A 12,572-nucleotide genomic window follows, 5' to 3' on the forward strand; every position below is an offset into this window, starting at 1 on the left:
AAGTGTAGCCCTGTAGCCTTAGCAGTGCATACTAAGCCTGAGAGGAAGCACTGATCCAAAGGTCAGGTCATGACCATCCCAGGAGGGTTATTCACACAGACTATCAATCAGCCCCACTTCAACTTACTGTGGTATACTTAAACCTTTCAACCCAAATCCTAACTGCTCCCCCAGGAAGACTCAGAAGCGCCAGACGTAAGATACATCACAATTAATAGGCGACATGCATTACTCCTCATACCATTTTTAATTCATGTAACTATCTTCATAATCTTATTTTGGCTACTCCCTGTAAGGGTCACCACAGCAAATAACAATAATCCTCTACTTTTTCTTTTACCTAAAGCAAATGTTAACCATATATAAACTAATCCCCGTCTTCTGCAGCTAACTCTGCCCAACGGTCTGGCCGTTAAACCTGACAGCGAGTTGCAGCTGTCTAACAAGGTGTTGCTCACACTGTGCGGCGAGAAAAGGTGAGAGAGCAACAGCTCCTATATATAAAAAAAAAAGAAATCGTCTGGGACAATGAGCCTCGCACTGATTAGACAGGAGAGTGATGCAAGCACGGACTAAAATAGCCAATGAATGCAGCTCGACCAGAGAGGCACATGCACCTGTTAAGTTTTGCATTTGATAATGTGCCACAAAGGCAAACTGAAACTCCTGAAACATTTCAGGCACAGTAAACAGTGTCCAACTGTCGCTGAGCATCATTACAAGATTTGTGAGCTGTTGTATGAGACACGGCTTCCATCTATTCCCTGTCTGTTTTTCCCAAATAATTTCACCCCGAGACTGCTGCGATGCCTTCTACCCTCCTATCTCCCTCTTCTATCCTCCATTGCAACGTGAGCGAGCAGACAACAATTATAGGATTATCTCATACCTGTGCCCACACACATTTAGATCTGGGCCATGAAAGTGAAGTTAATGCAAGACTCAAAATGGACCTTGCAAGGCGTGGGAAAAAGACAGCAGAGCTCCTCCCCCACATGATGACTCTGCCTGTTTCAGAGAAAGACTACTGACAGATTACCTATATGTTGACTAAAGAGAGATGCAGTACATTAAAGGGGGTGGGGAGAAAAAGTCAAGGACACGGGAAAGATACCCCCTGGATCTAATCTTCAATCTCGAGGATCACTGATATCTGATAAGAACGGTGTAAATCAGAAAGCTGAAGATACCCCTGCCAGAGCTTTTGTGTCCATACAAGACAAACATGGCATTTACATCCGTCTTCCAGTGTCTGGGGATTACAGCAACTGTAAAAGCAAATACTCAGGGCTTATAACACCAGAGAGAAAGGAATATGAATCATATACCTGACTTGGGAGAGATGTAAGCTCTGAATTTTTTGTTATTATTGCATCATTCGTTTCAGAATGTAGTTATCCAAGAAAGTTCCCGACACATCCTGCCTCGCGACGACTTCACAGCGGCGACAGTGGGGGAACGCATGCACAACCAAGCTGAGAGTGAGACATGGGAGCAGGGCACAAAATGCATAAAAACCACTGTCACCTCAAGAGTTATTAACGTGTCCTTGATAATGTGCCTTCTCACGAGCTTCAATCCACCAGCCGTGTGTATTTAAAGAAGCTGAAAATGCTAACGGTACATAGCGGCTGCATTTGAACGAAAGAGTACATTATGAAGATGAAACACGAGCACAACCACAGCAGAGGAGCGGTGCTAAATTCATATGAGATGTATACTCCAAGAATAAGTCACGCAGCCAATATATACATTTATTAAGTTAATGTGGGGCTCAGGGACACACTGAAAGTCACAGTTGAAGGGAAAAAAAAGAGAGCATTATTCATTTGTTTTCCTCCAAGATGTTTCCCTACTTGTGTTTTATTTGAACTACTGACTTTACAAGCTGAGCCCCTGGATATATAAATGCCTCTGTTTGAAAGTGTTAGCCTGAAATGTAATGAAAGTGTTGCCCTCAATTGGTTATAGTGCAGTTAAATAAAGAATAATGTGACTTTAAAAGCCACAATATTGTGCACTGTGGTTGACTTATGTGTCACTTTTTTTTTTTTAAACTTTCAGCAGAGAATACTGGATGTCCATCAGGCCGCTGCCCTTGCACAGGGAAAGATGACGCAAATGTTGATACCCAGTGTGATAAAGAGGACGACGACAAGATGTCCTGACCAAAGGCTGACTTGTGTTGACATGAGAGTGACACTGTGTCACTTTCTGTCAGGGACAGCACAAAACCGCTTTTCGTGCCCGATACCGACATCACAAACTCCACAACAAAACATTTGTGCTGATTCTCTCAACTGCGTAACACATTTTCTGAGTGAAACACGCATTACATAGGATATTTGGATTATATATATACATATATACAGTATAGTAGTATATACATATACAGGATAGTAGTATATACATATACAGTAGCTCAGTGGCAGAGCCAGTTGTCGTTCACCTTGAAGCTTGAGGGTTCAATTCCCCGCTCTGCTAGCAAGGCGATGTGTCCTCGGGCAAGACACTTGCCCGAGGACACTTACCTCACCGATTATCATTTAGCTTTGTATTACTAGAATTGGGGTAGTATTTTTGAAAAATTGTGCTTCCCAACCTCATTTTCCCCAGAGTCGAGAAATATCTTCATTCTTTTCTTTGTTACATGCCCACCAGTGACACTTGGTCCTGTTAGCGTAACTGTTAGCAAAGATGGCGGACATTGTTTACATTCTGGGAAATGAGGTCCCGTCCCCGTACGAGTGGGTCTAAAAAGCGCAAAATTAGCGTTGCCGTTTCAAGCCTCGGACCAAGTGTCACTGGCTAGCACGTAACAAAAAAAAAAGATATTTTTCGACTCAGGTTGGAAAGCACAACATTCAAAAATACTTCCCCTATTCTAGTAACACAAAGCTAAATCCAAGTATTCCTTTAAGCTCACATTGCTCCTGAAGGCTGTGCCAGCAACATATGAAAGATGTGTAAGTGAATGGCTGAATGACAAAACGGTAGTGTGAAGCAGCTTTGAGTGGTCATCAGGACTAGAAAAGCACTATATAAATACAGACCATTTAATGATTTAGTTTGTGTTGTGTGTATGTCTGCATTAGGCTGTGAACAAATGCTGATTGAAATCTATATTCAAGACTTTATTGGAGGTTAAGACTTGGTTTTAGTGTAAGGGTTACAATAAGGTTAAGGTTACGGGTTAAGTTTAGCTGTGATGGTTAAGGTTGGGGTAATGGACTAGGGACTGATTTATGTGTATGAGTGTCCTCACTAAGAATGTGACACAATAATGTGTGCATCAGTGTGTGTGTGTGTCATTGGTGATGGCATCACAGTGATGGTGCTCTGGCCATCTGGAGACAGATGACTGTGTGAATCACCAGGGAGAAGGATGGATAAAGAAGGAGGTGGTGATAGGAGTGATGGAGGGAGGGAGGGAGGAAGGATAGAGGCCTGGAAGGTACAACGGGAAGACAGGGAGAAGAGGAGGTTGACACATTAGCAGGTAGGAGGGGAAAATAAAGGGTGCTCGTAAGGACAAAGCACTTGCATAACGCGAAAGATGCATATGTGGTGGCATCTACACACACACACACACACACACACAGAGCCTCACAGTGGTCCCTTTTGAGCAACCTAATGACCTGTTTGTCAACACTTCCGGCTAATCATCCCCGAGTGAAGGGGGGTAGGGTGGGGGGGTTTCAACTCACACACTCTTCCAAACACTCCAATACATGGGCCCATGAGCAGATCACTTACATGCTGTTACATGTTGAAATAGGAGTCTGGTTGATGCCTGATAAGAAAATGAGCCTTGAAAATGGGTCATTTACTAAGCAGAAGAAAATCAAAATGGCACAAAAACACAGGGTCGAGATTATCTCTCAGCTAGCATCGGCTTATCGCCACTTTACTTCAACAGTTGTCTTCCTACTGTGCCTCTTATTATCTCTCCTAGTAAGTTCCATCCTGCTGTTTTTGTTTTTTTTTATCTCCCTGTGGCACCTATTCATGATTCCCATCTTCATCTCCACCACCACTCCCTCCTATGCCACAGCTCCTTCTCCTATGCACATGTAGGACACGATACATCGTGGCCAAAGCACACTTTGCTTTCCACACATTTCCCAAGTTTGAGTAAATAGATAATGTCATTTTTTTTTTTTTCCTCAGCTCTCATTTCCTACTTTATTGCTCAACTGTGAATATAGAGAGGGGAGGAAAGCGCGAGAGATATATACGCATAATCAACACACATGAGCAAAAATAAACATATGGACTTGTTTCCATGAAGGTTTGGAGAACAGCTGTGTTCACTAAATGGTTTAGTTTCCCCATGCGTCGTCATGATAGTTATTCAGGGAGCGGAGTTTGGAGGTTTATAATAACTACTACTATACTGCACTATTTGATAGCACAGGTTGACACCATCAGATTACTTGACATGGCAAACATCTGAAGTAGGAATGAGCCTGTGCAATACACAGCATCGATATTAGTCTATGCTGGCGAAGAAATTCCTGGATCGGATATTGGGAAAATCCAATTAAAACAAACTAGCAACAACAAGAAAAACACAACTTCCCATGCTTCACTGAGCACAGATTGTAAAAAAATGTACATCGAAGGCAGCCACTGTCTTTAACTAAGTCATGCTGTGGGCTTTTGAATTTTTTGTTACATGGGCCACAATGTTTTCGAAGCAAAAGCATGAATCAAATGTATCTGACATGTGATACCACGGTGGATACTCAAAGCTGGGATACTGGTATTGTATTGGACACACAAAAAAGTGTTTTCAAGCCATCCCTAAAGCTGGAGTAAAACATGAGAGAGAAAAGGCAGAAATTATGAGGAGAAGTGGACTGTGCAACACTGAGGAGCAGGTGTAGTGAGGCTGCAGACTGGGGGAGCTGTCCTTGGTGCTGAACATGGTTTCAGCTGCGCCTGTCGCTGTCTGTGGTGCTGAAGGTGTCACAGAGGGTCACCATACGCTGCTCAAATGGTTAGCCATCACTCTAATCTACCTCCAGTATGTACAGCTAGTACATTTGGTAAACAATACATATACATACATATGCTTGTGTATTATAACTTTCAATAATGTTGTGCTATCGAAAATCAAAGCATGTGTTGTCATTCTTTATCAAGGATGACTTAATATTATCATCAGCATCATTGAGCCAATCAATCATGCCGGTACAGGAAGTTACGACAATAGACGGAGGCTCTTTCCCCAAAGTAGAAGAGGATGGCGGGGCTTGTTAAGATGGGGGTGATTTTTTAATGAATGAAGGTATGATGAGAGGCACGAAAGTAACATGACAAATAATACAAAAAAAAGCAAAAACACTTCGATCAGGCCATTATGCCAGGTAAAACAACAACACAGAAAATGGGTCACACTTTATATTGAGGAACACATATTCACCATTAACTAGGTGCTTACTAACATGCATAAGTAGCACACTAGCCCTTTACTAGTAATGATTAAGCACATATTAACACCTTGTTCTACATAACCTTATTCTACCTCTATTACTACATGAATTAAGATTTGTTTTAAGCTGTTGATATGTGCTTAATAATTACTAGTAAAGGGCTAGTATGCTACGTATATGCATGTTACTAAGCACCTAGTTAATGGTGAATAGGTGTTCCTTAATATAAAGTGTTATCAATTTTTTTACCATGTTTTTTGAGATAGATTTCATAAAATGTACCAAGGTTGAGATATAGATATTGATACCTTAAAAGAAAAAATACTACTTGAACCAAAACCCAGACAGAGAGCTGACCACATCTAAGGCAGAGAGAGGTGAGATATTAAAACTAAACCCATGCATTTTTTGGGGGGTTGAGGTGTTTGAAGTTTTTCACGCTGCGTCATTGACTGCTCTCTCTCTCTCTCTCTCGCGCGCGCGCGCTGTCTCGCAGCCTCACGACTGTGCCAACGTCTTGGAAGTACCAAAAATAAAAATAAAAGCGGCATCAAGCCCTCCGGTCCTCATAGCATTGCTGTAAGTTTCATCATGACCACAACACTGTGTCCTCCCTATATAGGGGGGGGGGAGTCTCACTTGTAAATGGAAACGTGCTGAGCGACTGTCTCATGCGCCGCGCTGACGAATGATCTAATAGCGGTGGAGATGAAGCGCGGAGGAGAGTCGCGACACAAGAACCCAGCGAGGAAAGACATGCTGTCCTTTTTCCACCCTCCTCTCCTGGCCTTTTTGCATTCTCTCCCCCTCAGTGCGTTTAATAGAATTGAGGTTGATTACCGCTTATTGAGCTACGAGTCCACCGGGACAGCTGGCTTTGATCCCATGGAGACAACACTGCTCTTTTCAGATCTCTCTCTCTTTCACACACACATCTCTATCTCTGTCTGTGTGGCCCTTGGGAACCATAATAAGGTTACAAGGGAGGCTGGGAATCGTTTAAAGTGAGAGACGAGGGTATAAAAAGCATACATATGTGGTGCTTATCGAAGACAGTCCCCCCCCCAACACGAATCAGCTGCGGATGGTCTATAATTGGCCGGACTGGGTTTTAAATATGTAGATAAATGTCACGAAGCCCACCAGGTCTTCTCTCCTTTCCACTCGGCGTATAGTGTGAGGCTCTGGTGCCGCTCAATGGGAGAATGGGGCAACTGCTGGTGACAGCAGCACCGAGGGACGCGCAAACATCAGACCAGAAACAAGAGGGAAACGCAAACGTTGTTACAGGGAGATACGGTCCGGCCTTATGTGTCAGTGCTATTAAGTCAAGAGAGGTTTGTCATTGTGTGTATGTGCTCGCGCGCGCTGTGTGTGTGTGTGTGTGTGTGTGTGTTAAACCTCCATCTCACCAAACCCACGTGGGTGGTTGACGACACAAGTTTGATCAAAAGAAGAGTGGGAGTAACATGGTGGGAGATGAAGTGAGAGCTGTGTTTCCGCTGATGAAGAGTGGAGTTTGAAACTACGCTCGTGCGCAGATGACGCAGCCCATTGCACCGTGGGCTTTTCTTCTTTTTTTTTTTTTTTCTTTCGTTGTGGATGCGGATAAAATGAGCCCACTCAACTCGTGGATAATGTGCTGTTCGACCCAAGGTATGAGTGGGCGAGCACATGAGCCACGACTCGCTGTCAAATCCACATTGTGGTCCAGAGCAGTATTCTTGGCTTTTACTAAAAATAGTCACCGTTCCACGCTGTGGGAGCCAAGACAGTGATAAAACGGTTTGCTTTCTCTGCCAAAATAACCTGTTCAGGATTCAGGAAAAGAACAAAAAAAAAACACGACACTGCAGCTTTTTCCACGAAAAGCCATGCATGGTCTTTTTTTTTTAGAAATGCGTGTCTATGACTACAGGGACGAAATGGATCAGTTTTATTTTACACCATGTTACAGAGACGTGAAAGGCTAATTAATAGTAATGATAATCTGTTGAATGTCCAGCTCTAGTTCCATTTGCAATGAATCAAGGACAGAAATGCCAGAGTCACTTAACTAGGCTACACACACACACACACACACACACACAGTGAGTCAGAGAGATAGAAAAGACAGAGCTCAAGTAAGGAGAGAAAATACAAGTGGAAACAAATTGTTATACATAGACGTTTACTGGAGAAGGTGGATCTTCAATATCATTTACGAAAGTCTAAGGCACTCGCGCGCGCGCACCCACACACACCATCATGGACTCTGAACTGCACAATAATCCACCGCCTGTTTGACCACCTCATCATGAGAGCAGAGCACGCTGCTGCTGCTGCTGCTGCTGCAGCTGAACTAACGTCGTCTCTTCACCTGAGAAAACCTCATTTTGTGAGAAGCAGCAACATTCACTCGCTCTCTCTCTCTCACACACACACAGCTCATTAAACACATGCACATCATTATTTAACACACCTGTGCTCCTCTATCACAAACACACGCGCGTTTAATGACACGCGCATCTCCACCACAGTCAAGGATAAACTAAGCTCAGTTGCGGTTCCAGGAGGAGGATGCGCTATCACCAAAATAGTCACCCAACCTGGCACCTCTCCTCTATTAATAACTTTGGATGCAGGGATAACGCAGATGTGGCTTTCGGGATGCGGGGGGAGGGGGGTTGTGTGCGTTGCTGATTTGCATTCAGTCAGGGGGCATCAGGGAGGAGAGAGGCGGTGAAAGTGGTGGTCGACCTGCTGCATTTTGCATCTCACCAGCGACACAGACTGGGACTTACCCTTTACTGAGGCGGCCAGCAGTCCCATGTATACGAACAGCACCTGACTCCAACGGTGCGCCTGCACTCCCGCCTTCATTAGAGCAAAAATCCGTATTCCGTTCCCTTTTCTGTGAGCGCATTCCGGTCTCCTTCCAAGTCCCGGCGCTGCGTCCCGATCTGAAGCGGCGGTCATGGCAGGGCTGTGTATCTCTGATGTGGCGGGCGCGATAGTTTCTCAGATGGTCAGAAAAGGGAGATTCACTCGGTGTCGTTGCTGAGAAAAATCCCAATGCATGGAGGAGGCTCGGATCTCGCAGCTGGACTGAACCATGTCATGCGGGGACCGAGGGGTTCAGAGTCTGTGTCTGAGGAAGATAGATTTCACACCTACAGAGAGGAAAGGAGGAGAAGGCAAACCTAAAGAGACGTGATTCAAGTGGACACTGAGCTGCCTCGCACGCGTAAAGAGGAACACAAAAACACGTCAATCCCTCATCCACTCCAGATATATAACTGATATATATTTAAAAAAAACAAAAAAAAAAAACACCAGAAAACAAACAGGAGATCCCTCCTTCAGTTTATTCCGCAGCACTTATGTCCTTCTCTGAGATATATCTCCAGTTAGTGACATCTGTGGCACCGATAATCCACGTTTTAACTCATTATAGACCGATGAGCGACGGTTATCCAGGTCCAAGAGAAAAGCCCCTCGCTTCTTAAGTTCTCTGTAGAGAGTGACCTTCTTGTAAGAGAGAGGAATAGGCGATGCACTTATTCCCGTTATCGCAGCGCCTCACCACCGCGTCGTCTTGGTGTCTGTGCGACGCCAAGATCCAGACTGCAGCCCTGCTCCTGCTCTGCGCGTCTCTCTCTCTCTCTCTCTCTCCCCCTCGTCGTAGGCTATCACATGCCCACATATTTAGAAAACACCAGTAAATATCTTCTTTAACACATTCACAAGTCATACTTGATGTGACCACCACAAATGATAATAATAATAATAACAATAATAATGACACTATGTTGTGATAACATTTAGTGTGGATATATGGATGCCCACTTCCTGTTCACTAATATTGAAACTGATCCAAATGACCAAATGCATATGACCAAAGTAATTAGCTTTCCCACAATGCACCCTGCTTGTTTGTTTTGCTTTTATTCAGCTTTATAACTGTGGAATTGTATGTGGTTGTTGTCATCATCCATCCATCCATCCTCTACCGCTTTATCCTCCACATGCTGTGCCAATCTCGGCACAGCACGGGTACATCCTGGACAGATCGCCAGTCCATCACAGGGTCACATAGAGACAAACAACCATCCACTGTCCAGTTTGCCTAATTCCCATATTGCATGTTTTAGGACTGTGGGAGGAAGCCGGAGAACCCGGAGAAAAATCACGCACACACGGGGTAACAAGCAAACTCCATGCAGAAAGGCCCTTGTTCCGACTGGGTCGCGGACCCGGGTCTTCTTGCTGCAAAGGCAAGAGTGCTAACCACTACACCAACCGTGTGGCCCTGATTGTTGTTATAATAATACTACTACTAAGAATAATAACACTCACTGTGTTAACATGCGAGCTAAGGCTAGCCCAACTAAAACAGGCGATCGGACAACTTGCCAAGTCGGAGAGTGAATTGGCCATGTAAGTCTGACTCCGCCTCCATAGGTGGTGCTGTATCTTTCTGGTGCTGTATCACCGTGATGTGGTTCTGTATGTTTTGTACCTGCTCTACATGTTAAACGCGATACAGAGATGGAGCAGTCCATACGTCGTCCTCTTCTACCTCCGGGTCAAAGACCAGGGAGGACATTTTGGTGCATGCGCAGAGTCACCAAGTCTGACTCTGGTACGACTAAGCGTCAGTCGGAGTAATCAGACTATAAAACCAAATTTTATTGTCTTTAAACTAAAATTGGACTTTTAACATGCATGTAAATGCGCTGACAACAGAACTGGCCACCCAAGGCCTGATTTTTACCTTTTCATTTGGCATTCTTAATAACTTTTGCTTGACAAAGACGTTTTCCTATGATCGTACGGCGAGCTCTCGGGTAGTGTGAATCTGCACTGTTGTCCATTCTTTCTGATTGTGCCTACATCAAACCAAGCAACGTTCCTCAAAGGCCTGCATTCATCTGTTTATCTTTCTTCTTCCTCTAATGATTTCCGACAGGCTGCACAGTGAGAGACACAACGCTGCCCTCCGATGTCCGAAGTTCTTAATCACAGTTAACTCACAGTTCATCAGTCTTCTTCTTCTTCTAACAAATTCTTCAGCACAGAAGTTCAAAGCCTCCCATTGCAAATCAAAATCCTTCTAGAAAAGTTTCTGTTGCTTCATATTCCTTTTTCTTCCAATGAGTTCTGGCAGGATGTACACTAAGGGGTGCAACGTTGCCCTCCACAGTTCTAAGTGAAAACCAAAAATCACTTCTTCCTCTTCAGTTCTTGAACATCCTCATTCCTTAAACCCTCTGGATTCTTCCTCACTCTCAAAGCTCCTCTCGCCTGGATGAACCCAGTGGGAAAGTTGAAAGTGGGAGGTGAGACTACACAGGGATTTCTTGACTCATGCTCAGTCTCAAATGAGATCCTCCCTTGTCTTGTGTTTAGGGATTTTACTGGCCTTTGATCCTCACTGCCCTTCATTCCAATGGGAACACGGCCATTAATCTTTACTCCCTATTTCTGAAATGTTCAGGGGCAAGCAACGCTGCACGTGTTCCTAGAGGTTGGATAGACGGGGGTACTTGTCAAAGTCATCCACGGACCACAGATTAAGAAAAGTTTATTTACCCCCATGGGGCAATTGAGAGGGCAGAGAGCGATGGACAGACAGACAATCCTCGCATTAATAAGAGATGAGGATGTATTAAAGATAAAAGGAACGAGAAGTAATGCATGACTGAATCCAAGAAGGCAGTACTGCAACACTTCAGATGCCACGCGCTAAAGATCTAACTAATTACCCAACTATGAAATGGGGGATGGGGCTGAGATGAAAGGAGATTTGAGAGAGAGAGAGCGACAGGAAGAAGATCCAGGATTAAGGAACAGTTATGAGGATAAAAATGAGGATGAGAATGAAGGAGACTGAAAAGATGCAAAAGCAGTTGGGTGGAGATGAGAAGAACTGTAATGGAGAACTTTGACAGAGAACTTTGAACTGCCGAAGGCAGCTTTGCACTTCTTAGTGTGCAACAATCCCAGAAGTGAGTTGAAGAAATCCAGAATAAGGCAGTACTACAGTACAGTTAAACTCCACCATCAACCAACGTTTACCTTTTGTCTTTTAGAAGTTCTTCTTCTTCTAATTTCCGGCCGGCTGTGTCAAGCCAAGTTTCCTTTAATGTTTTTCCTTCTCTTCAACTTTGAAAACCACTGTCCTTTTATGTCTTTTATAAGTTGACACCGTCCCTTGAGCAGGAGAGGAAATCAGTGGCTCAGTGAGTGTGGTTTAGTGTAGTGTAAACGAGACAGAACTACAACATAACTAATTGCTGTGAGAAGAGGAGGAAAGGGGCGAAGAAGAAAAATGGACATCACAGAAGTCAAATTGAAAATGAACGAAACAAAGCAGTTCATGGACGAATCCTCTGCCTGGGGTTATCCCCGCGATGATTTTGACCGCGTCTGCAAAATCATCTGGAGCAGAGCACAGCACGTCGAGGAGAAGTTTGGCACGAGTCTGTGTGCACCAGAGTCCCCGCAGAATGAAGATGGTGCCTCCTCACTCGGCACGCTGAGTCACTGGTAAGGACCAAACTCCAGCAGGGGCCTGACATTCGTCAGTCGCCGCCAATCACATGGTTAATTCACTGTAATGGGTTCTATAATGGGTCTATGAAAGTAAATGCATGGTAAACTTTTACAGTGGAGTATAATTTACCTTCGTATGGCTCATACTGTACAATACACTGTAAAAATAAGCCTATTATAATCTCATTTTTCTCTCCAAGACAATGGTAGGCAATACGAGAGAGAGAGATTTAATTAAATAAGTTAATAATCTAATATGATTTCATTTCAAAATTGTATGTGCATATTAGAGAGCTAATACTCAATGATTGCTCATGGTTTTAATGCTGTTGAAGTTAAGAGTGTAATGAAATTCATAATAGATTCATTAACTTTCAACAACGGTTGAAAGTGAAGGGGCCCCCGTTTTCTGACCTACATCACCAACATTGCAGTGCAGATCAGGTGGGCTGCTGTGCAGTCACAGACCTACTGATGATAATAATAATGTACATGCACCATCTGCTCCTTTGCCACCCGGAGCTTCCATGACATCTCCGTTAACACAAGTGTCCCGGGTCTCACCGGACCACGTGCTCCGCATCGCTGCTCGACAGT

General features: G+C 44.1%; 1 protein-coding gene across 1 annotated transcript in view; it reads right to left on the bottom strand.

Annotated features, from left to right (window-relative positions):
* Nucleotides 1-8,721, bottom strand: part of csmd2 (CUB and Sushi multiple domains 2) — a 222,569-nt gene extending 213,848 nt beyond the window's left edge. The window contains exon 1 of the mRNA XM_044052677.1: nucleotides 8,222-8,721. Within this exon, the coding sequence (XP_043908612.1) occupies nucleotides 8,222-8,396 (175 nt within the window). The 5' untranslated portion in view covers nucleotides 8,397-8,721. The remainder of the gene's footprint in view (nucleotides 1-8,221) is intronic.
* Between the last annotated feature and the right edge of the window lie 3,851 nt (nucleotides 8,722-12,572).

The sequence above is a fragment of the Solea senegalensis genome, linkage group LG20, assembly GCF_019176455.1.
Source record: "Solea senegalensis isolate Sse05_10M linkage group LG20, IFAPA_SoseM_1, whole genome shotgun sequence".
NCBI lineage: Eukaryota > Metazoa > Chordata > Actinopteri > Pleuronectiformes > Soleidae > Solea > Solea senegalensis.